Consider the following 25,774-nt stretch of genomic DNA (forward strand, 5'->3'; position numbering starts at 1 on the left):
CCAGAACTTCTCAGAGCTCCCATTCCCAGAACAACTATCCATTTAGTCAGGTTATCAATGAGTAAGTATCTCATTTCCCATGATTCATGTTTTGTATTGGTAAATAAGGATAAGGATGTTAACCTACTTGGTAGTCATCTACTTTAGAACCGGACTTTAAGAAATAAAGTTATTATCACTTATTCTTGCTAAGTAATTGGTGTGCTGCCTTGGATAAAACTGACTTCATCTGCATCAGAACATGAATAAAGACTTAAATATCTTGAATATTCAGCTCTTCTAAATCTCAGCTTCAAAGGCCTATCTGGACCACTGAGATGTCAACATTATGAAGCATGCAGGCCAAGGAAGAAGAGGGGAAAAAAACTCCCCAAAAAAATAAAAAAAATAGAAGTAGCACTTAGCTTCAGTCAAAGCACTTTTTAAAGCCATTTTCATGTACACTCTCACTTCATCTGAGATAGACTTTTTGCCCAAGTGATCTTCACAACAGGATTTAGCTGTCAGTCTGCATAGGCTCAGAGGAAATACTGGTTTTCTCTGTCCTTTTATCACTGAAATTCTTCTTCTGACCTCTCTTGCTCTTCTCCTTATGGACACTGAAATATTGCAGCTCTTCTGCCATAATGAACCCTCTTGGCATTCAGCTGATCTGCACTGAAAAGGTGTGAGCCAGTGTTTCACCCTGTGCCTCTGCATTAAACCCTTACCAGTTCCCTTCATAAAATCCAACAGGAAAAGCCTAATTTCAGGTTTCAGCCAGTCCCCAATGTAAACTGTCCAAAAACAGATCAGAAAAACACATTTTATAGGATACACAAGGCAGGATATTTTAATGCATTTTACAGGATACACAAGGCAGTGCATCTACTTGGCTCCTCATCTTGGGCATTCCTCCCTGAAGTGCCTCTGAGATACTGTGCCAATTCCATGGGAAAAAAAAAAAGGGTAAAACACTCTGAAGGACTCTGCTTGGGAAAGCCAAGTAGCTAGTGAGCAACCACACGAAATAAATTGATGGCACAAGTCCAAATCTTACAGGACAGGTGTCTAATCATACAATTTAAATGTACACACATGCAGAGCATTAATTGGCACCCAAGCTGGCAGTTTCACAAGGGAGGCCAAGAAATTAATCAACCATGGGAAATAAACTAACCTCGTGCTTGAGAATCACTCTTACAGAGCACGGCTGAAATGCAGTGTGTTAGTAAGAGGTAGAAGTGTTGTGTGAGTTGTGTTTGCTCTAAAACAAGTAGCAGCTTTCTCTCTCAAACATTTTCAAAGAAGAGCACAGGTCATCAGAACCTAGAGGTTGAGAAACCTCTCCTCTGCTTGCCAAAATCCTCCAGCACTTCTTCACCTTTGTGAAGTAATTTTTTTCAAAAAGCTTAGATTTCTAACCAGTCAATGAAGTAAGTATTCAATCCACAAAAAATCTGGATCTTGAGCATCTCTCTCCTGCCAAAAGCAGATGCCAGTACTTTAGTACTTTGTCAGTGTAAAGGCAGGTAAGAATGTGGATAATTATGAGGCGTTTATATGTTACTTTAATGGGAAAAATATGAATCCCTTACATGCATTTCAGCACATTTAAACTATGATTAAATCACTTTTAAGAAAACATTTTGTGAAAAGATGAACAATTATCCAATATCAAAACCCAAGAAAACATTTTATGATACATAGAGCAGCACAGTTCAGATTTTTCACTAAATTCTACAAGATAAAGCTGTGGCAATGTGATGGGTTTTCATCCTACATGTTTTCCTTCCCAATTAATAACTGACCATGGCGCCACAGTTTGGATAGCAATGGACTGCTACAGAATAGCTACCTGTATGCCCCAGGACTGCTCACCAGTGACAGAGGTCCTGTGCTGAACAGCAAAATGATGTTTTGCTGCTGGCTGAAACTGCTGGGGAATGAGTTGTGTCTGCCAGTGTGAATTACCTACTCAATATTTTCAGGTGCTTTTGAAAACAAATATGATGCTGCATAGTATCAGGTAACATCTTGGGGAAAAAAATAAGACAGCACAAACTGCTGCCACGCTATCAATCAATGTGTTTTCCTTCAGTAATTTAGAAATAATTGATTATAGAGCATAAGAATGACCAATGCAATTGAGAAGGCTTTCCCTCTATACTTCCTGTAGCCATTTGAGATCAAACAAGATTTATGCTCTTTTTTTCCCCCATAAAATTCATCCCCAAAAGCTCGTAGCAAGAGTGAAGATTTATGTCAAAATATCTTGCCATCACTGAAGTAAAAGGGCACACTCTTTGCATTTAGGCAGCATGATTCAGCCTAAAACTTACAGGAAAAGTACATAATATGTGTGAAGAAGATTAAAGCAGTTTCTACAGAGATCTGTATTGAAATATTTATCTGGGACTAGCATTAAAAAATGGTGCATGCAAATTATTCTCAAATATCAGTAGCAATATATGAAATTGGTGTATTCTGAGTTTTCAGTTCAAACTACTAATTGTGAGTAGACCAAGCCTAATTGTCAGCTTTCATTACTGACTATGTGATCACCACTGAAGATACAGAAGTTCACAGATCACATCAGATTCTTAGATGATTTGAAATTATTTAAAAGTACAGAACAGTTTTTCTCCATTATTTGATAAAATGCAAGTAAAGAAGAATTTACCCCACCAAGAATCAATGTCAAACATGACAAGTATTTTTAAAATGGAGGGAAAGCATAAAGAACAGAGGCACAACAATACCAGCACAGAATGCATCTAAAAGAAAATAGCTTTCAGTTGATGTGCAACTATGTGATTATATTCCCACCATCAGTCAAAGCCAGCCCCTTCTGCAGATGTTTATTCTTTTCTCTCCTGTTTGGTTATTATGGTTCATTATGTTGAGGGACTAAGCTGATTGAAATGTTCATGGAGATGACTGCTGCAGTAAAATGCGTAAAAGAGGAGGAAAAAAATAAAAAAAAAAAGGAATGCAGGGAGGGCAGAAGGAGAGAGAGCTTTTTATAACTCAGTAGCCCTGATTGCTGCATCAGAAACAGTGCAAAAGAAAGGCTGGGGGGAGGCTAAATACATGGCTTTTTCGAACAATAATAAATCATACGCCATATATAGGCCAAAAATGAAAGAGGCTCTGTGTTCAGATGTAAACTTCTGGCAAGACCTGGTTTGTTGTCAGGTTCCCAGACACAAAATAGACACTCTGTTCACTTAGCATGAAGCCCTGCAAGGAGCAGGGAGCTCCAGAGAGACTCTTGGCTCTTCTCAAGTCTCATTAGGTCTGCATATTAATGACTTGCAGCAATAGAAAGAGGCCCTGTGGCAGCCTCCTCTTCCCCTGGTGCCTGGGTTTCCCATCCTTAAGGGCACAGCGACTGCAGCAGCAGGAAAATAGGGGACATTAACAGAGCAGGAGGGTGAGGCAGTGCTGCTGTGACAGCACTGGGTCCCCTGCCCTGCTGCAGGGGTGGGGGGAATAAAAAAAAAGCAGAATTGACAGTGTTTTGTATGTATTTGTTGTAGCAAATCCTTATATGTGACAGAGCACAAAGCAAACAAGGGGAAAGGCAGCACTGTGCTGCACAAAGATGTACCAGACCTGGGGAGGCTGTGGTAGGAAAGAAAGCCCAGCATTTGTAGCTAAAATGCAGTGAGAGGGTGAGTGTGAATTCTAATGCACAGGCTCTGAACAAATGTTCCTTTCAGAGGCAAACTGACAGTATGGGAACTGAGACAGCAAGCCCTACATATGGGCATAACACTGCAATGTGTGTATTTCCTAAGTGATTCATAGGCTTGCAAAGCCTTTCTTTCCTCTGTCAGGAAAATTGTATTTAATATCTTATTAACATGGAGACCACTTGCACTATATGGTGCCTCAATTTGAATTAACAGACAATCCTCCAAAATTCAAAGGTATTACACATTCAGAGCACCCAATGTGTCTCCACTGATCCCCTGGAAAAGAAACCCTCACAGTCTGGCTGTCATTCAGTCACTGGGTTCATTCTTTCCCTTGGGAACTCCTCCTTCACTTCTCACTGCTGTGCCAGCTGAAGTGCCTACTAAACAGAACTGCTTAATGCTTTGACATTCTCTAAATCTGCCATAGGAGAAAGTGTACTATCAAATGTACCAGTAACTTTGTTTTAATGTGCAGGAAGTCATGCTACAGTGAATGATGCACTATAACACACCAATTCCCATCCCTAACCACACGAATAAAATAAATTCTGCCCTGTGACCAAAAGAGGTTCAAAACTGCCTTCAAGCTGTAGTAGCAAGCTGATGTAAACTCAGCCTACCAAAAGATAAATATGCTCACCTTGTATTATATAAATATAATACAAGATTTATGCCTCTCTTGTATCATATTCCTATAAGTAACTGCTCCTTCTAGTCTCCCTACTTAAAGATCCAATATTCCCATTCTCTTATCAGACTTACCAGAGGATTGACCTCGATTAGTGGCATCATGATCACTGTCTCCTTGCTCACTGTCTCCATGACCACTGTCCTTAGAGCTCACTATGTCTGCTTCCTGGAATGCAGAGCTAGACACAGAAACATCTTTGCATTAGGATGAACGCGAAAAGAGGAGCTCGTAAAACATTCTTCCGCCATCACATGGCCAAACACGGCGCTGCATTCCATCCCCCTCATCCCTTCCGCAGGAATTCCACCGAGGTGCCCTGCCCACCCCGAGCAAAACCAGCAATTTTCAGACCTTGCAAGGGCCAGCAAGGGTTATTGCCCCTGCTGAGGTCTGTAAAAGTAATTTGGTAGCATTTCCTTAAGCTGGTTAGATGAACTTTAGCTCAGTGAGACAATGTTTGCTGGGAGACCCTACAAAAGCACGTTATTAAGTATTTGAAGCACGTTTTACACTCGTACAAACCGAGATTTTGTTCTCTTCTCAGTCAGTTTGGAAACCAGTTTAGAAAAGCCCTAATTCGAACTTTATTTGGTGCATCTACATCCATTCGACTTCCCAGTGCTTTACTACCCAGTTACACCTGTAGTAAATACATTTCTGCACAGCACTCAGACCTGCTAAAGCATGCATGAGGAAAGCAAGGCTGCAGAGCTCCTACCTGTTTACTCGTCGGGGTCTGTCAACTAGATAACTGAGCTCAGCACGCTGATGCTTGGTCTAGGAGAAAACAAATTATTGGGAGACATTTTAACTCTTGATATTTCTGTAACCAGCAGCAGGAAATATACAAGCTCACTAGATATTCACTATAAATGGCAATGCTTAGCTGCAAGCAGGCCTGCAAAATCTGTTTCTAGAATGTAAGGGGGGAAAGAATCAGCTCTTAGTCACACAGATGGGAAGGCACAAGGGGGTTTTTTCTGGAGGTTTTTGAGACAAGACTCTGACGTTTTCTCACAGTGCACACTGTTGAGCATCACAAGGACTCCCACAAAAAATTAGCATAACTATTTCTAGAGTTGTGGACTGCTTAGATGGCACTGGTATTGCACCATAAGGAAAAAAAAAAACATACTTTGAGATACTCTCAAGTCATTAAAAAGGCAGCAAAAGTCAAGAGTTATGTAGACATTTTGAAGCAAGGGCAGTACTACAAACCAAAGTTAGAAATTTCACTGCAGAACTTAAATGCCTTAGAATACACCATTCAAACCACCTTTGTGAGACTGGACCGCACTCAGGTTTCAGAGTGGGAGAGAAGGTGAGATTTTCACTAGTGCACAGGCAGAGAGGTGCTGACAATATATGAACAAACCCAGCACAAAATGATTAATGGGGGAATGATATGGCATGGTAAATGCTTTAGTAAAAATACTCTTCACACCAGGCAACACTAGACTGCAGGGGACATTAAGTCTCAGCACACAATTTTACAGAAACTCTTTCTTGCTGCTCTTTGCAAACTTTGGGGTTATAAAGAGCTGTGCAGACAGAGCCAAGAAAAGTCAAAACCCCAAATTCACAAATTAATTAAAGCTCCTGCTAACTACAGTGACTGTCACAGTCCCAAAAGGAGTTTCCCCCAAAGCTTTACTCGTACATGAAAAGATTTCAGGACTGAAAACCACACGGCTTTAAAGCCTTCCTTCAGAGCATCCTGTGCTTACACCCCACGTCATTCCAGCCTTGTCAAGCGGAGAGATGCTGCAAAGAGCTGTAACCCCCCCTCCCCTTCATCTCCCAACCCACCGGCAATCTACTCTCAGCTCCCGCAGCCTCGGGGGCATCTCTGCGTCCCGGTGCTGCCCAGATTCCTTCAGAGGCACCCGAGGGGGTGCGAGGGGGACACGCTTGGCTGCAACAGCTGCTCAGCCCGAGCGGGAGGGAGCCAGCGGTGTGCGTGTGTTGTGTGTGTGTTTCTACCCCACAATCGCCTCTGAGACCCCCGCCTGTCCCTAAAACCCTCCAAAGATGAGAGGGCAAAGCGGGGAGAGACAGCGGACGGATTAAAGGAGAAACGAGCAGGATTGGGAATGCAAAACGCCTTTCGCGACGGGAGAGGAGGAGGAGCGGGAGCTTGGGGAAGGATGCTCGGGGATGAAGTCTGCGCGGGCTGGGGGGGGTGCGGGATGCCGGGGGGTGCCGGTGCTTACCTCGCTGGACAAAATGCTCCCGTTGGAGATGATGTCGGGCTGCTGGTCGGCGTAGCCGGTGACGATGGCCCCGCAGGGGTTGTGCTCGGCGTCGGTGCTGCGAGAGGGGCTGCAGGGTTTGAGGAACATCAGGTCGGTCTTGGCGGACTCGGGGGTGAGGCAGACTTGGTAGCAGTAGTTCTGGTTGTGGTGGTGCGAGCCGAAGCTGCCCGACTCCTCCACCGGCACCTGCGCGGGGTTGCTGGGCACGTTGGAGCTCTGCACCAGCATGATGTCCGACTTGCTGAGCTTCTTCTTGCGGGCCCGCGCCTGCCGGCTGCAGCAGGGGCAGCAGCAGCAGCAGCCCAGGCAGCAGTCGCTGGCCAGGCAGGTGTAGATATTGAGCTTCTTCTCCTTCTGGCAGCGCACCGCCAGCACGATCATGGCAAGCAGGAAGATGAAGGAGACGGAGCCCAGGGCGATGATGAGGATGAGCGTGAGGTCCAGCGAGTTATCCCCGCCGGAGCGGCTGGGGCGATGCTCGCCGGAGCCCCCGGAGCCTCCCCCCGCGCCGGTGCCCGCGGCCGCGCCGCCGCCGCCCCCGGAGCGCTCCCCCGCGCCGTCCACCAGCACCACCTGCACGGCGGCCGTGGAGGAGAGCGGCGGCTGCCCGTGGTCGCGCACCTCGATCACCAGCTCGTAGGGGCGCTGCGGGTCGCGCTTGGCCGGCACCCTGCGCGCCGTGCGCAGCTCCCCGGAGCGCCAGTCCATGCGGAAGAGCCCAGCCTCGTTGCCCCGCGCGATGCTGTAGGTCAGGCGGGCGTTCTCGCCGTCGTCGGCGTCCACGGCCGCCACCCGGCTGACCAGGTATCCCGGCTCGGCGCCGCGGGGCAGCGCCTCCCGCGCCGGGGTCCCATTGCGGCCGGGCACGGGGCTGACGATGGCGGGCGCGTTGTCGTTCTGGTCCACCACGATGATGTGCACGGTGGCGTTGCCGGCCAGCGGCTGCGGCTCCTCGCCCGCGTCGCGGGCCTCCACCTGGAAGCTGAACTCTTTGAGCTGCTCGTAGTCGAAGGAGCGCAGGGCGTAGAGGAAGCCGTTCTCGGAGTTGATGGAGACGTAGGTGAAGACGGACATGCCCTGGATCTGGCTCTCCAGGATGGAGTAGGCGAGGCGGGCGTTGGCGCCCTGGTCGCGGTCGGTGGCGCTCACGGCGTAGATGTAGGCGCCGGGCACGTTGTTCTCGCTCACGTACACCTGGTACACGGGCTGGCTGAAGCGCGGCGCGTTGTCGTTCACGTCGCTCACCCGCACCTGGATGGACTTGCTGGTGCTGAGCGGCGGCTCGCCGCGGTCCCGGGCCACCACGGTCAGCGTGTAGGCGTCGCCGCCCGGCTGCTCGCGGTCCAGCGGCCCCTCGGTGACGATGGTGTAGTAGTTCTTGAAGGAGCTCTTGAGGCGGAAGGGCGCGTCGCCCTGCAGCAGCTCGCACTGCACCTGCCCGTTCTCCTCCGAGTCGCGGTCCGACACGCTGAACAGGGCCACCACGGTGCCCGGCGCCGCCGCCTCGCTCACCGCCTCCTTGACGGTGGAGAAGCTGATCTCGGGCGCGTTGTCGTTGGCGTCCAGCACCCGCACCAGCACCTTGCAGTGCGCGGGCACGGCGTTGGGCCCCAGGTCCTTGGCTTGCACGTACACCTGGTACACGCTGCTCTCCTCGTAGTCCAGCTCGCCGCTCACCTCCAGGCGCCCGGTGCGCGGCGCGATGCCGAAGAGCTCCCGGGCGCGGGCCGAGATGTGGCTGCTGAAGGAGTAGATGATCTCGCCGTTCTGCCCCTCGTCGGGGTCCGTGGCGTTCAGCTGCAGCACCAGCGTGCCCGGCGGCGAGTTCTCGGGCAGCGACACGGTGTACACGGGCTGCTCGAAGGCGGGCACGTTGTCGTTGGAGTCCAGCACCCTGACGGTGAGCAGGGCGGTGCCGGTGCGCTGCTGGGGCTGCCCGCCGTCCACCGCCGTCAGCACGTAGCGGTGCACCGCCTGCTGCTCCCGGTCCAGCGGCTGGTCCAGCACCAGCTCGGCGAAGCGGTTCCCGTCGCCCTGGGTCTGCACGTCGAGGGAGAAGTAGCTGTTGGGGGTGATCTCGTAGGTGCGCAGCGAGTTGGTGCCCACGTCGGGGTCGAAGGCGCTCTCCAGCGGGAAGCGGGTGCCCGGCGTGGCGCTCTCCGAGATCTCCACGGTCAGGTCGGGCTCCGGGAAGGAGGGCGGGTTGTCGTTGATGTCCAGCACCTCGATCTCCACGCGGAACAGCTCCAGGGGGTTCTCCAGGAAGACCTCCAGGTGCAGCAGGCAGGAGGGGCTCTGCTTGCAGATCTGCTCGCGGTCAATTTTCTCGTTCACGTAGAGCACGCCGGTCTCTAGGTTAAGCTCCAGGTAAGGGCTGCGGGAGTTGGGCGCCGTCTGGAAGCGCCGAGCCGAAAGTTTTGTAATGTCCAAGCCCAGGTCCTCGGCGATATTCCCCACGAACGTGCCATGCTCCTGCTCTTCCTGCACCGTGTAATGGAGCTGGCAAAAAGCCCCCTCCAGCATCCAGAGCGAGGCAAAGAGGAATAGCACAACCATCTCCAGACGGGGAAAGAGATTCCCCCCTCCCCGACACCACCGCTGCCTCCTCTTCCAAAAGCCACCTCCTCCTCCGAAAATACACAGTACAGTGTGTGTGCGTGTCTGTGTGTCTGGGTGCGCGCGTCTGTGTGTCTGTGCGTGTGCGCGCGCGCGTGCCCGCGCCTGCAAGCGTGTGCAGAGAGAGCGAGAGAGAGGGGGATCGGGGGAAGGGGAGGGGGAGAGGTTGGTTTGGGGGGGCTGGGGGGTGCTAGATACTATTTCTTCTGAATCATGTTAGGATTTTTTTTCTCCCCCATCTCCCTCCTTTTTGTTACGGGGATTATTGTTTCACACGCTGAGCCAACGAAGAAGACAGGCGTCCCCGCTTCATCTGTGATCTTCGAGATGTGCCGGCCAACTAAAATAGCTATTAGCCGGCTGTAGCTAGAGACACACACTGTAGCCCTCTTTTATTTATTCCGAGAGTCTTGGCACTGCACCGCGGCAGCAGCAGTGGCGGCGGAGACAGCAGCAGTAGCAGCAGCAAATTCCAAGGAGGAAATTTTTGTATTTCAAGATTGTCCTCGGTTTGTCTTCCTGGTGGGAGTTGGAGGGTAGATGCTGCTGGAACAGCCGGCGGGCATGCCCTCTTTGGATGCAAGGAAAAGGCAGAAAACCGCGAAATTAAAAAAAAAATTACCCGCAAAAAGATTTCATATACATATAAAAAAAGAAAAAAAAAAAAAAAGGCAGAGAGCAGCTTAGCTACCCAAAACTTTCATTCCCCGATGTCCCTGGTATTTCCTTTTTTTCTTTTTTTTTTTTTTAATTTAAAGATTTTAGATTTCTCTCTTCTCTGTCAAAGGTCTTTTCTTCTGTTATTGCTACGAGTACGATCATCATCGCTCTGCTTTTACGGCGGTGCCGATCGCGGTGGGGATTATTATTTTTTTTCCTCTCTCTTGCTGCTTTCTCGCCTAGCCCCTGTGTCTGTGTGTGCGGTGCCGCTGCGCTCCCGTCCCGGCTCCGCTCCCGGCGCGGCTGCCGCGATCTCCGCCAGCAGTTTCTGAGCGGGCAGCGCTCCGCTCCGCTGTTTTTGCGCAGCGCCCGGCTCCTGCCAACCAATCGGCGCCCAGCACCGCCCCCGGGGGCGGTGTCCCATTGGCCGCGTCGGGCGTCGGGGGCGCTGCGTCACGGAGGGGCGGGGCCGAGCCGCGCGCGGGCTGGGCGGGCAGAGCGCGCGCCGGCCGCCTCAGCGCCTCAGCCCCTCAGAGCTCCGTGCCCGCTTCCCTCCTTCCCTGCCTGCTTGCCTCCCTCCCTCCTTCCCTCCTTTCCTCCATCCCCGCTTCCTTCCCCCCTTCCCTGCCTCCTCCCCTGCCTCTCTCCCCTCCCCGGGTGATGGTTCCCCCCCGCGGCCGCTGGATCGCCGCTCGTCCCTGGCACACACACACACGCACCCGGGTAAACGTCAACAAGCCCTGCTCCTTGGAGAGGGATTTTCCACCCAGCCGCTACCAACTTTCCTTTCCAGTGGAGCTTTTTTGGAAAAAAAAAAAAAAAAGCGTAAACAAAGGGAAACTTGCGGGGGTTGTTGTTGTTCCATTCCCCTTCCCCGCCCCTCGGTGTGTTCCACAGTGGAGAGAGCGCAACTTTCCGTCATTTATTTACCCGTGCGGGGTTTGCAGCTCCGGCCAATTTAAAGCACGGCGAGCCTGCGCCGGTGTTTTCCTATTTCCATTTTGGAATTTCCGCTGGTGCAACAGGAGACCGTGAGGAAAAGGAGGAATACTGCCTGTCATCATTGGGTGCTCAGGGTGGTGGGGCGGATATCCCTGGAGTGGGATATTACCTCAGGGATAACCAGAGGAATCCAAGGGAAGCGCTCCGGTACCGGCTGAGAGATCCACGTCCCTAAGGCTACCGAATGAATAACTTAAAAGAATACAATACTTATAATTCTTGTGGAGGATTCCCCCCCCCCCCAAAATGTTATTTTATTTGAACAGCAGCACAGAGCAGGGACGTGCACCTCCTGCTCTAACCCCATCACTAATCCATCACACAGCAGCGGCTCCGTCCGCGCATCCCAATGAACTACAGGCGCGTTTTTCCTGCGGGAACGCAGGAATCCACATTAGGATGGAGAGGCTCCGGCACAGCTCTCCCCGAGAAGCTGAGGATGCCCCATCCTAGGAAGTATTCAAGACCAGGCTGGACGGGGCTGGCAGCAACCCGGTTTGGTGCAGAACGTCCCTGCCCGTGGCAGGAGGGGCTGGAACCAGCCGGCCTTGAAGCTCCCGTGCAATTCCCAGCAATTCAGCGATGTCCAGAGCCTGGCTCCAGCGCCCGGAGCCGCGGGCGCGCCCCCGCCCCGCCCCTCCCCCGGCGGCGCGGCTGCTGTGGCGGGCGGCGGGCGCCCCCCAGCGCCGCCAGCGCTGCACTGCGCCCGCCAGCTCCGCCGCCGCCCCGCGGGGCACTCAGCGCGCCCCGCTCCGCTCCTCTCCGCTCCGGGACCCGGCCCCGGCCCTGCCGCCGCTCTCCGCCCGGCCCCGCGCTCCCCCGGCCGCCTGTGAGGCCGCGGCAAGCGTCGCTGCCTCGGCGCGGCAGGCAGGGAGATGCCCACTCCCCCCCAAACTCCATCCTGTTCTCCCCTTCTGCATTGCTCCCTACCCACCCCCGGGCTCTGTGGCGGGGTGATTCCGGTGGGTGCTTTGCAGACAAATTGAAAAATTTTTTTCAGAATGGCCCGGCTGCTGGCGCTGCCCGTGGGATACGGACGGGGAGCTCGCTGTGCAGAAGCGCCGCCGCTCACCTGCCCGCTCACATCCCCGGGCGCGGCCCGCGGGGACCGCGCCTCTCCTGCCTGCCTGCCTGGGGGAACGACCCGTGGGTGCCCATGGGGAATGCCCTGAACGCGGGGCAGTGCTAGCCCTTCTCTCCCCGCCGCCGGAGCGGCTACCTCTGCTGCCTTCGAGGAACGCGGGCGAAACCCGGGAGACCGAGCCCGCCCGTGTCTGTGCCCGTGTCCATGTCCGTGTCCGTGTCCGTGCCCGTGTCCGTGTCTGTGTCGGTGCCGGAGGAAGCCCGGAGGGAGGACTGGGATGGGGAAACACATTCCCGGGCTCGGGGCGCTCCCGAGACGCGACACCCACGCGAGGCTCCCGCGGAGATGCGGGGGGCAGCAGCAGCAGCAGCCACCGGGGAGCACACACATATTTATATCCACACACGTGTATAGGCGGGGGAGAGCCGCCTCCCGCCCTCCCGCATCCCCGGGATCCGATGTGCCCCCGCGGTTCCAAGCGCAGCCGGGTCTCCATTTTGGGAAGCGGCGGGGATGCGCGGCGCCCTCCCGCTAATGCCGAGTGACAAATCGCACTTAGGCGATACATGAACGAGAAAATGATTTATGGATTTTCGCGACGGGCCGAGCCGATGAAGGCGACGTGAATTATCCATCCTAATGTGCAATGTATCATTTTCTAATAACGCCGGGTTTGCCCTAACGCTGCGCGCTGCTCCCTTCGATAGCAGGTATCGATTCGGCACCGGACACGCACCTCCTGCAGCACCAGCTGAGAGCTGTGTATTTACCTCTTCCTAAAGCCCAGGGCTGCGGACAGAGCCCTGACACCGTGGCCTTTAGTTTTTCCATCTGGCATCGTTTAATTTGGCAATCACTTTGCCGAATGAAGACTAATCTTTCGTATCACTGTGTTTCACTCAGTGCTGTGATTTGGAGATGGAGAGGGAGGATGGCAGGTTTTTAAATGCTCCGTGCTGATGGGGATGGCACCTGGGTGAGTCAAACCTTTTCCCCCTGCCAAATCCTCCTTGGCACCAAGAGTACAACGGGGCACTTTCTAACAAGGAGAACAGATGCTAAATCATCCTTCTGCTCACACAGAGCTTCCCTGGCACCTCCATTTACCAGAGCTCAAGGATCATTTTAAAGACAAAATTTTTGCTTTTAACTCACACACAGCAGGAAGGTGAATCATGCACACCCAAAACTGAATTCATGTGCATAAGAGGGAGAAGATTTGCTCAACCCCAGCCTGTGCTGTGCCCCAAAGGCCAGGGCATCCCCCCTGCCCCAGCCAAGTTCTTTTGCCCTTCATCACAGAGCTGCAGTGAAGTCATGGTGACATAAACTATGAACAATCCCAATTATTTATCCAAATGGTTCCAAGTCTAAAACATCACTTTCACATTGAGAAGGACGAGAAAGTTCTGGCCTTCCACGAGACAAAAAAAGCAGAGATGGGAAAGATGGAGATAAAGGATTAATGCATTCATTTGGAGTAGGACATTAATTTACTGGGGAAAGGGTGAGGAAATGCTTCATTTCTCATTAGCCAAGTACAGTTTTTCCATTGCTCGGACACAAAAGGAGTCACATGTATAAGAAAACATCCAAATGCTATGTTCTGGAATAAACAATTGCTATCCTAACCTGCACAATCATATTTTAGGCTGTAGAAAGTTAGTCCACACAGTTTAGTTGAGTCACCAAAATGGATGTTCGGCTTCTATTTTAGGTTCAGTCTTAGTTTTAGGCTGGGGAACACTATGGCCTCTTTACTATCTGGATGTTAAAAACACATCAAGAATTGCCCTGCCCTGTCCCTCAAAGGTCCTAGATTGTTATTCCTTGTTTTAATATGAATTATCTTGGTTAAAAAAAAAAAAAAAAAAAAAAAGAAAAAAACAAAAAACACCAAGCAAAAAACCACCCAGGTTTTCCCTCAAGGAAATGACAGCTCAGGGTGCAGGAAGGATTACTGGAATCAATGATAGAATTTGGATTGTAAATAAGAAACAAACGGTGCTATGGTTAGAAAAAGCCTGCTTCCTAAGAGGAAGATGTATATGTAGTACTGATGGGGCCATAGGATGAAATCCTGCTTCAAAGCAAGGTCGATACAGAACAATTTCTCAAATTAACTAAGAGGCCTGGTTAAAGTATCAGAGGGGAAGGTTCACTGCCACCACTCCCTCAATGGATTTCTCTCTTAATTGCCAATGAGGAGACAAAACAGGAAGGCTAGACAATCTGGCTAATCAATAAAAAAAGCCTGTCTTCATGTTTGCCTCAGGAGCACTCTGGATGTCAGATCGATGTGGAAGCCACCAAAGTTCTTGCAGGGGTCACCAGTGATTAAGACATTTTCTGATGGTTTTTAAACAGCCCCAGAGACAAGCACCTGCCACAAGGTTGGAGATAGTAGCAGAACTAGAGATACAACGTTAATCATCCCCTTCACACGTCTGGGAGTGCTCCTGAAAACAGTTTTTTGTATTTATGACCTCAGCCAGCTGTTTTAATAAGTGATGATCCAATATGACTTCATTTCATGCTATGTGCTCCACCAGCCATCGGATCTGATGGAGCCTCTCCAGGAGGTGCCAGGAGTCTAGAACAGAATGGATGCATCCTGCAGGAGTTTCTCAAGTTCAGCTTCTGCCTCCTTTTCTTTGACTGTCCCCAAAAATTCAATGCACATTTCAGGGAGGCTAAACTCAAGCAGCAAGAAGCTGTTCAGTGTGAAAGAGTGGATTGGTACAGCCTGCTGCTATTATCCTGCCTTCTCCAGCTTTCAGAGTCTATCATAATGTTTATCACAAAGAGAGAAAAAAAAATCCCAGCCTCTTTCAATGAGTTGTGGTTTTAGCTGATTCAAGTCTGCATTGAAATAAATGGAATAAAACTATTTTTTTTCCCCACAGTTAAGCTCTGAATGTTTTCTATCAGTCAGGGTTTTTACAGTGTCCTGATCAGAGCAGCCAAGGTCCTGGTCACTTTAAGTTGTTTATGTATGCATGGCTTTACACTAGCAATTGGCCTGATTCCTATAATCTTGTCTCATGTCCCATAACTATTAATGTAATAGCCACAAATTTGGCAATTTTTAACTCCACTTTTATTATCATCCTATAGATACATTATAAACAAATTAAAATGACTTTATACAAGGTGATCAGTCAAAAATACTGAATTTTATCTGTTTACTTGCAGAAAAGAGGTGACATGTATATCTAACATCACAGAAGATATTTCTTAACAAAAGATTTTCCAATAAGGCAAATTTCTTACCATCTAGCAAGAATTTTCAGAAAGATAGTTTAATCCATATATAGAAACCTGGTACTGAATCAGATGAAAAGCAAAATATGATCACATTGATCAGGACAGGCATCATACTTTTTTGCTCTATAATTTTCTGTTTTTATGGTATTGCTCAATCAGCTGCACCCATTTCCTTGAACTTCATCAAAATACAGTTGACCTGTATCTGAATTCAACCAATGTTGCTAAGCTTGAATGATTACCAGAGCAAATGAGGACAAAAACTACAGTGGAAAACTCCACTTGCTTGAGACTCTGTTAAGCTTCTTATAATACACTCAAAGCCATAGGTAGATGTAGTTGCTCATGATAAAGAAAATTGCACTGTTGATTTTCTTTTCAGCAGCAAGTTCAAACCTTGAACTAACGCACAATTTGTTTTGAGGTTCAGCTTAAAAGCAGTAGTTCAAATACAAAACTTCTATTCTTAGACATAACACTCTAGTGCTCGACAGAATAAATACACAAAAGCCCTAAACTTTAGATTGTTTGCCCAGAAGAATTTGCATTCTTGGGCCTCAGTGTTCCATGTATATATAATTTCCAGCATAATTCTATCATCTGAGTCATCGTGCCAACTATGCAGCAGATAACAATAGCACCAACTAGGAAGGAAAAGGAACAAGATGACAAAAGTGATGTTATAATTATGTAGGCACTTAGGAAGAGTGTGCACATCTGTATTTTTGTACCTATCCTAGGTGGAGCTACTTGCACTAAGAATATTCAAGACTTTGTTTTTTGAGGCTTCCCTTGGTAAGATCATATGCTCAGGTGCTTGCTTTTTCTCCTAAAATTGCATCTGTCTAGGGAAAACTTTTCCATAGTCTTACCCATCTCTATCCATCTCTATTTCAGAGGAACTTCCACTTGGGAAGCAGTTGAGTCTCTTATGAGGCAATGATCACAATTTTTTTTTTTTTTGGTCTATGCTAAAAATATTGCAATACTCAATTCAAAATCTTACCGCCTCCACATTTTGGAATAGTGACTTTAGCAGATGGAGGTCTCAGGAGTACTTGTTGCCATTCTCAGGAAGAGACACCAAAGGGATAAGTCCTCAAAACTTCTTCCACAGAAGCTGTTCCTTGAAACACTTCCACACTCTCAGAAATTTATAGGTTGGTCTTTGAAAAATCTGTGCTAGACACCTCCTCTCTCATAACTTCTTGGTGGCTGGACTGTGTGACAGAAACTGGGCAGGTTCATGTGTTCCACACAACTGCTGTGGAGGATGAACAGAGTTTTTCTCAGAGTAATTATTTCCAGGGTTCTGCAGAGCTGGATGTAAATCTGAAGCATGTGCACACTTACCCATACACTTGATATTCTCTGTGGTGCTAAGGAAGCAGGAGAAAGTCGAAAAGGAAAAGCATCACTATAGAACAACAGAGAATAGCAGAAAAAGATGATCACAGTTACTAAAGGATGGGGAAATGGCTATAAAAGTATAACTGCAGCAAAACAAATGGTAAGAGAGAAAAATTAAACAAAAACAAAGCAAAGCCAAACAAAACAAAACAAAACAAAAAAAACCAAACAAAAAACAACCAGCCAACCAAACAAAACCCCCCACAAAGCTAAACACCCTACCAGACTTTTCAGCAGCTTCCTAAGTTCCTGCAGCCTAACAACAACAAAAGTTAGTTTCCTTTCTCTTTTCATTAGCATGCTTTGCATATGCATATGGAAAAGCTCCTTACTGTGAGCTTTTACTTAATTAGGTGAAGCAGGAGTCGTCTCTGCTATAGATTTCAGTGGTCCACACTCTATTCATTATGCAAGTTGGGGCCTGGCGTTGCTACAATTACAGTTTTTCAATTAAAAATCAAACCAGAAGATTGTGTCCCTCACCAGAAGTGTGTGCAGCAGTGGCATCTCCAGAGGCTGAGCCAGCCTGGCTGCTGCTGCCTCACGGAGCTGCAAGGTTGCTCTGCTCAGCAGGATCTCACAGCTACAGGGCACAGGGACAGTACACCTCGCTCAGCAAAACCTTGGAAACATGATTAGCAAAGTATGCAAGTTGCATAAGCAGGCTTGGGAAATGTTGGATTTCAAAGTTCCTGATGTTGTTGTTTCTAGTGAGCCTGTAAATCACGGTGATCTGTCACTCACTAAAAGATCCCTCTTTGCTGCCTTTCAGTCCTGCAGTTTGTGCATTGGAATGAGGCATTCAAAAGGCACCCAGCTTGGGTTCTGGGATGAGATCTTTCCCAAAAAATCTTCTCTTGTTGGGTCAGTGGTGCTGAATCAGAGCTGGTTCATACCTGCAGCTCTCTGGCTGCTGGTACAGCATCCAGTGCAAAGGGAAGGGAAAGGGAAAGGGAAAAGGGAAAGGGAAAGGGAAAGGGAAAGGGAAAGGGAAAGGGAAAGGAAAGGAGAAAAGGGAAAAGGGAAAAGGAAAAGGGAAGGGAAAGGGGAAAGGGAAAGGGAAAAGGGAAAAGGGAAAGGGGGAAAGGGAAAGGAAGGGGAAGGCAAAAAAAAAGGGAAAGGGAAAGGGAAAGGGAAGGGAAAGGGGAAAGGGAAAAGGGAAAAGGGAAAGGGGGAAAGGGAAAGGAAGGGGAAGGGGAAGGCAAAAGAAAAGGGAAAGGGAAAGGGAAGGGAAAGGGGAAAAGGGAAAAGGAAAAGGGAAGGGAAAGGGGAAAACGGAAAAGGAAAAGGGAAGGGAAAGGGGAAAGGAAGGGGAAGGCAAAAGAAAAGGGAAAGGGAAAGGGAAAGGAAAAGGGAAAGGAAAAGGGAAAGGGAAAAGGAAAAGGAAAGGGAAAGGGAAGATCCTGCAGCTGAGGATGTTGAATGCCCTGTGCTTAACATGTGTGTTACCATGTGTAACACGTGTCCCAGTTCATTGGTTTTAAGACAGGCTGTAACAGAGTTGCCAAATATATTTTGTTGTGAGTGTTTGAATACTTGGGAAGAACTTGGACACACTGAGAAGAGCTCCGGAGGTGATTATGATTTTAGAGGAAGTGGAAGGTTGGCACAATATGCTCTGAAGAAGTCTGCAGCCACATGTGACTGTCTCCTCACATGCCCACAACAAGCTGCTGAATCACACCTGCTTCCTTTAATACTGGTGTTTTCTCATTTTGCAGGCTTTGCTACGCAAATGTTTTTGAAGTATTACAAGCATATACAATCCTATGCATATGCTTACATGTAATTACATGAACCTTTGTAGCCCCACAAAGAAAAAGCAAGGCCCAATTCTTCCCAAGAATATTTCTGGGATTCACATTCTCTGAACCACAGAGAAAGAAAAAAAAAATCTTATCATTTGCTGTGCATGTGTTTGTGCAAAAGTAGAATGTAACATGGAGATTGTTTACCCAAAGTGATGGGGTTTTGTTTCCTTGGCCTATCAGGGCCAAGTGTGTGTGTGTGTTGGGACTATTGGGTGAGAGTAGAGTTTCAGTGCAGTGTGAGCAGTGGTGTGCAGGGTTGAGTGCTTGGCAGAATCAGTTTTAGATGTATAGAATAATATAGCATAATAAAGTAATTCTTTAGCCTTCTGATATCCCTGGAGTCAGATGTATTATTGTAGGGGGATACAGTATGGGTAAATGAAGGTGGTACAGAATGTAACCTTATCCGCCAATGAGTTGCAGCTGAACCAATTACTAAAGATTAGGAGCAGGCCTGATGTTAACAGGCCACACTTGTGGCCAATAAGAACAGTGGTATAAAAGAGTGGGTTGGTGGGAACTGGAGTCAGATGGCTGCTGCAAGGACCAGGAACAGTCAGTGCTTGGAGGAGAGGCCTACAAGAACTATCAAGAAGGTATGAAGCTCTGCTGATGTGGAATCCTTGCACTATAATGATAAGAGAACTCTTGGATACATAAGGCAACATATCATTTGCTCTCCCCTTTGTCAGAGTCACCTTTGATATGCAATAAGCCTTGATGTCAAGCTTGGAGAGAAATTATGGTTCTGCAAGTGGGGGGACAGGGGAATGTAGCTGCAACCAAGTTCATTAGGAGCAATGGCTACCACAAACCCATCCTCCCTCTAGTGAGAGTCTTTCTAAAGCGCTTCTGAGCGCTGGGGAGAGGCTGATCAACTCAGAGACAGCAAATGTTACCCCCTCCCCACAGAGCTGGATCATGGCTGCTCCTCCCAGCTGCCAAAGAGCAGTGCAGGGCATGGGGAGGAGGGAGAGCATCATTTCCCCAGGAGCTCATGGGAAGCTGTAGCAGCTGCTGCTTAGGAAGGGATGGTCTGGCAAATCCTGCAGCTGTGGGAGGCAGCAGCTGCATTGCAAACAAGCAAACAGAGGAGCTGTGCTTATTACAAATCAAAGTGGAGGTGTGTCACAAACACATTTTGTGGAAAAATCCTTTCCTTAGGATTTTTTCCTCCTGAGAAGCTGGGAGGCCTCAGGAACAAAATGCAAACATTGATTATCTGCTGCTGTGGAATGCAACAGGTGCATCTGTGATTGTTCTTGTGTGGTTGTTTCTAATTAATGGCCAATCACAGCCCAGCTGGCTCTGACAGAGCAGAGGCAGAGCCAAACCTTTGTTATCATTCTTTGCTCTTCTATTCTTAGCCAGCCTTCTGATGAAATCCTTTCTTCTATTCTTTTAGTATAGTTTCAATGTAATATATATCATAAAATAATAAACAAGCCTTCTGAAACATGGAGTCAGATCCTCATTTCTTCCCTATCCTAAGTCCCCTGTGAACACCGACACAGCTGTGGGAGGCAGCAGCTGGATTGCAAACAAGCAAAAAGATCTGTGCTTATTACAAATCTAAGTGGAGGTGCAGTGTGCTGCTGTTGTGCAGTCAGGAGGGGAGTGTGTCTGTCTCCAGGAAGGATGAGAGCTGACTTCAAGAAATGATCAGTTGGGGAAAAAAAACATATCACATGGGTGCTGTGAAAACTCTGTGTGAGCTAAGCATGAAAGTAATGAGATTTGCAGGAAAGGGAGGGGAAAGGAAGTGAGGACAGGAAGGACTCAAGTTGTGGGAAGTGTTAAATAGAAGAATGAGCCATGTAAATGTGATTTAGGGTAGAGTGGGAAGATGTCAGAAGTGTTGTAGGAAGGCTTGGATTTTCTTAGCTCTGAAGAGCATTTAAGAGTTTGCTGGCTTTCAGTGCTTCTCAGAGATTTCCCTGTAATTGGGCAAGACTTGGTGAAAGAGGATCAGTGCTTCCTGTAAAAGGCAGTGTCAAGAGCAGAGTGGGAATATTTTGGAAGAACTTACTGCTTTTACTGGTTGGGCTCTACTGCTGCCTTTAATTGGAAAAGCTTCTGGAAGAATGTATTGGGAAGTTGTCTGCAGCTCTCCCTTGCTGCTGTAATGCTGGGCAGCAGGGATCTGGGGAGCACTTGTGTCCCCCAGTTTCCACCCCATGTAGTTTCCAAGGAGCTGACCAGGAAATGAGGTTGTAACATTCAATTTGCTGGAAAGAAAGCATCTAGACATTAGACCCTTTGCAGTGTTTTGCTCAACACAGAAAGGAACAAAAGCACAATTAGGATGGAAGAAATAGCTTTTTATGGCATGACCATGGTGCTGATAAATAGCTTTGGAAATGCAGTTCTTATTGCAAGTCAAGATAGAAAATCCAAATAATAATTGTATACATTGATTTAACAATGTAGCTGTATGGTCTTACAGGATAGCATTGAAGAATATTAACTGAAAATCCTCGAGCAGAATTCAGAAAATTATAGCATCATCAGAAGTCCTTTATCTACAGAACTTTACTATGTAAAACTGTAAATTTTAGTGCCCCTTTTTAGACTTTTCAGCAGGTAATAAATAACCACCTTGTGTTGTGGTCTCGGTAGGAAGAAGGAGAATAACACTTGATTGGCACTCTGATCTCTGAGAAATCACAAAAAAATAGGGCTAGGAAAAAAAGATGTATATAACTGCCTTTTTTTTCCCCCCTTCCCAAATGAGCTTTCTGGGTAATAAAGTGATACTGCAAATTTCTAGAGGTGATTGCAGTAATAAAATGGTTTCCAGAGTTTACGTGCTTTTAGGGAATGGCAGAAATTGTCATTTGATGTAGTACCAATGTTAGACAGGATTGTGCTCTTGCTTTGCTAGTGGTGGTGACTTGGAAGAACTGCCTCAGTCCTTATATGTGTATAATGGGCATAATATTTCTCCCCTGTGGGGAAAAAAAAGTGAATTAAGGCCATAAGACAAAAGATTCCATACAGGAATTGGACTTCATTATTGCACATGAGCCTACTCTGAGAAGGTTTCTCTTTAAGCCTCCCTGCTGAAATAGGATAGAAGCAGAAATGTGTGCTTTGGGCATCCTAACAGCAGAAGTTTGGGAGATTTTTGTAGTAACTTGGTATGGTTTGGCAGTATGAAAAATGCAGTGTTAGAGCTTCGAGTGCCGCATCAAAAATGCTGTGGCCATGCCAAAATACAGCCTGGTATAAACACATTTGGCTTCTTCAAATGTCTTCAGAATAGAGAGAGAAATTAATTTTGTAGTGGCAGTTGCACTGCTTGTCCCCTGTATGCTGGATTGCAGGTGCCATCTGTCCTGAGGTGGAAGAAATCAGTAGACGTTCCATATTGCTTGATTTAATCTAAGACTGGGACTGTCTGATAATCTGGAACCTGATGCAGCTTGTCCAGTTTGTTTTTGCTGGGTGATGAGATAGCATGTCTATATCTATCCATGTATAGAAGATGCTGAGCATATTTTAGCAATCTAAAAAGCTTAAGATAAGTTTATTGAAATACTCATGAAATTAGAACAGAGGTTTCCTTTGTACCATTTGGGTGCCAAGTGTGGCATTAAGCAATAATAGCTCTCAGTCTATGACAGTGTTAAAAAAAATTACAATGTGGTTTAACCTTTTTGGCTATAAAAGCATTGAGACTCTGGCATACGTTCTAGTGCCACTTAAATCATTGGAGTTTTTGACACATTTTTTGTTTTTTTGTTTTTTTTTTTTTTGTTTGTTTGTTTGGGGTTTTTTTGGGTATGATGAGCTCCTGCTTGTAGCCATGGCTTCATTTGTCCTACAAATCTGTGTGTGTTTGTCAGCCATTTGACAACTGTTCTTTGATCATGGATTTTTGGGTTTTGTTTTTCATTTTTCTCATGCAGGGACAAAAACAAAATGTATTTTCTCTGTCACTCATGGCAAAACAACAGAAGCCTTGCCTGAAATTAGGAAGGATCACTATCCAACCAACATACATTTTAGTTAAAATATTCTGGAATCATGTTTCTTATTTTTAATGTTTGCTGCCATATTCATTTTTTTTGGCTGTGGTCTACAGTATAGGTACATGAACACACATACAAATGTGCACAAGTGGGAGTACTGTTTAAATAAACTCTCAGTTACAGAAGTCTGATCTTGCATTTTGTGAACCTGTGAAATAATAAGTCCATAGGTAACTGGGACATGGACAAAACTGACAATACAGAGAGCATTTTCTGGAAAGAAAGAGTGTGTCCCATTCTCACCCCAATTTTTGGCAAATAATTTTTATTCAGCATGAAACTGAGGGATAAAATTGTAGTTATTTTCACTGTGAATAATGATAAATCTCAGCACTGGAAACAACATCTATGCCTTATCTTCATTTCACTTCTTCAAACTAAATTAATTTGATTATATTGTGGAGCAAAATGCTGAAAATGTCCTTTTTAAAAATATATGGGAAGTAAAGTAAATAGAAAGCAAGCATGTGTTCCTTTTTATTGTATTTTTATGGAGGTTATAACCAGAGTTATTTTCCTCCAGATTTAATCTGAGTCCTTATAAGCAGTTACTCTTATGGAATCAGTATGGAGCAGATCCAAAGTTCTTCAAGTAAAATAGAAGATTTCCACTGATTTCAGTTTTGTTTTGATCAGGCCCTTCATCTTTTAGAAAATATTAAGCTTGATAGGACTTTTGTGTCAATGGTGCTGCTGGAATTCTTTTGTGCCTAAAGGAGAAGAAGATGGAGATTTACTAAGGGGCTGTCTGTAAGTATTGTTTTACTTCTTTGTCATTCTGTTCCCTTTCCAGCTGTTTTTGTATATAAAAAGCTAAAGTAAATCCCTTTTTAGAGGTTCACTGTTGTGTTAAGGTACTTAAAGTTTAATGTCTTTGTGTCAAAGAGCTTTTATGAAAGAAGATTTGTCCAGGCATATCCTGTAAAAAACATCTGGAAACTGCAGGGATTGGCCTATGGTGGCTGTATAGCAAGAGTACAGTTCAATTAGCTGGCTTTACATCAGCATTAATTTCCCCTTTTTTTTTTAATTGTTTTGTTTGTTTTTTTTTTTTTTTTTGCCTATTCACTTATTTTTTAATCTGAATCTATATGTCCTATCTTGGTAAAATGATCTTTTCTGATTGGTAGACAGCAGAAAACTCCTCATCTGGGATTGATGCTGGGAGGGCTATATGAAAGCAGATTACATCTCTGCATGGCATTCACTGATTAATTGTTGGAAGAGCAAAGTTTCTCATCTTGAAATTTCCTTTAGTACAAAATGTATAGGAAAATGAGTATGTCTCATAGATTAGTCAAAAGAAAAAAGCTGCCACAGAGGTAATAGGCATCATTTGTATGTGGGCCAGAAGTTTAATTAGGATTTAGCAAAACAAAAAACTAGAGCTTTAGCCCATCTGATACAAACCAGAAGTGAAAGCCCTTAAACAGTTCAGGGGGGACGGGAATTTCAGGTTTTTTGCAAAATGAAAAGGGAAAGACAATGAATAATTTCAGTACTAATAATGAAGGTGGGAATAAATTGCAGAAAATAACATAAAAGAATAAAGCAACAAAAATTTGCCGAAGTCTGAGGGAAAATTAGGTAAGGAAAGTTCTAGCAAATAAGAACTAGAATATGAAAAAGTAATTCCTTTGGTACATTTATAGTCCTGTGAATGAACAAGCAAAACCAAAATCCATATTTTGGATATGATGATGCTGAACAGTAATGATCTGTAATGGCAAGAGTCCACATCAAAGTTCTCAGATGACAATAGGAGGCTTTGGAAAATAATTTTAAGTGTATGACTTAATCGGTAATTCTTGGAGAATTATTATCACTGACAGTCCAGGAACAGATTAATTGAGTGGACATGCAGAAGCAGAGTTATCATCTGCCCGATTTAGCTGCACTTACCTAAAGTGCAGCTTGACTCTTGCAGACAAAATGAGGCTAGGTCAGTCAGGGTGGAAGGGAGAGGAGTGAGTCAGCCCTTGGCCAGAGGCACAAACCTGGGTTCCCACACAGAATCACGGGGTTGGAAGAGAGCTTTAAGATCATGGAGTCCAACCCATGCCCTAAAACCACCACAACTAAACCATGGCATCACATCCAATCTCGTTTTAAACACATCCAGGGGTGGTGACTCCACCGCCTCCCTGGGCAGACCATTCCACAACTTTATCACCCTTTCTCTAAAAAACTTTTCCCTAATATCCAACCTATATTTTCCTTAGCACAGCTTAAGACTGAGTCCTCTTGCTCTGTCACTTGCTGCCCACTGGAAACAGCATTTCCATGTGCCAGCAGTGCTTGCTGAAACCAAGAAATCTTTACCAGCAGCACAGCACCACCAGGAGTAGTGTGGAGAAGATGCTGAGGAAATAAATATCCAGGGGAAGCTGGTTCACCTCAGCACCTCATTGTCTCCCAGAACTCCCTGTGACTATTCCCCACAGGCCTCCCAGCAAAAGGAAGATTTTAATTGCTATGAGGAAGAAGGAAAAAAAGCAAGATGGAAATGAGAAATGCAAGTGCTTGCAGATACTTGCAGGTACTTGCTGTAAGTGCCTTTGTTCAAGAAGTCCCCAGCTCTGTTTCAGTCTGAAGGAGGAACAAATTTGCTTCTGACACATTTAAAACTAATTTTGTTCTCATTTGTGTGAGAAGATAAATTGCAATTCTTATGAAATGATTTCATTTTAATTGTGTATGTTAAAATATGTTCAGCATACAGGATAGTTAGGTTTAGTCCTTGGAAGTTTTATTTTATTGCTCTGTGCATTTCACCTGTACTCCCAATCTGTGTAGCACACATATTATGAAGCTGCAAACAAAGTCTCATTGTATTTCTCTGCTGCCTCACCTCTGCTTTTTCTGAAGAGGCCACACTTTCTAAGCCCATAGAGTTACTAGCCCAAACTGCTAATAAAAAGCCAACTAATATTAATGACAGAGTCGCTGTGTGGTTCACATTGGGAGCAGCAGGATTGCTCTCAGAACCAGAGTGGATGCAGTCTGTTGCAGCAGTATGAGCGGGGAGTGGGTCTTCCCAAACAGAGGTCATCTATAAATAACATTTCTCAGACCAGAACCATGCAGACTTAGGCATTTTAAAGTTAATCAGTGCTCACATAGAGCCTCTCCTCCCATCATCAATCTTCTAACAGAAAAGAGTTCAGGAAAAACCCATGCACAGGCATCATCTAAGTTTGGCTTGTGTTTACCCTGTCCCAACTGATGAACTCATGATTTTATTTATCTCCAGAGTCCATA

General features: G+C 46.6%; 1 protein-coding gene across 4 annotated transcripts in view; it reads right to left on the bottom strand.

The window, feature by feature from the left end:
• The window catches only part of PCDH10 (protocadherin 10), a 34,503-nt gene extending 24,251 nt beyond the window's left edge, over window positions 1-10,252 (bottom strand). For all 4 annotated transcript variants that reach the window (XM_074541987.1, XM_074541989.1, XM_074541988.1 and 1 more), the window contains exons 1-3: window positions 6,588-10,252; window positions 5,093-5,151; window positions 4,446-4,552 (exon numbers count right to left, since the gene is read on the bottom strand). In XM_074541987.1, the coding sequence (XP_074398088.1) occupies window positions 4,446-4,552; window positions 5,093-5,151; window positions 6,588-9,185 (2,764 nt within the window). In that variant the 5' untranslated portion in view covers window positions 9,186-10,252. The remainder of the gene's footprint in view (window positions 1-4,445; window positions 4,553-5,092; window positions 5,152-6,587) is intronic.
• Window positions 10,253-25,774: the final 15,522 nt, after the last annotated feature.

The sequence above is a fragment of the Zonotrichia albicollis genome, chromosome 5 (assembly GCF_047830755.1).
Source record: "Zonotrichia albicollis isolate bZonAlb1 chromosome 5, bZonAlb1.hap1, whole genome shotgun sequence".
Taxonomy (NCBI): domain Eukaryota; kingdom Metazoa; phylum Chordata; class Aves; order Passeriformes; family Passerellidae; genus Zonotrichia; species Zonotrichia albicollis.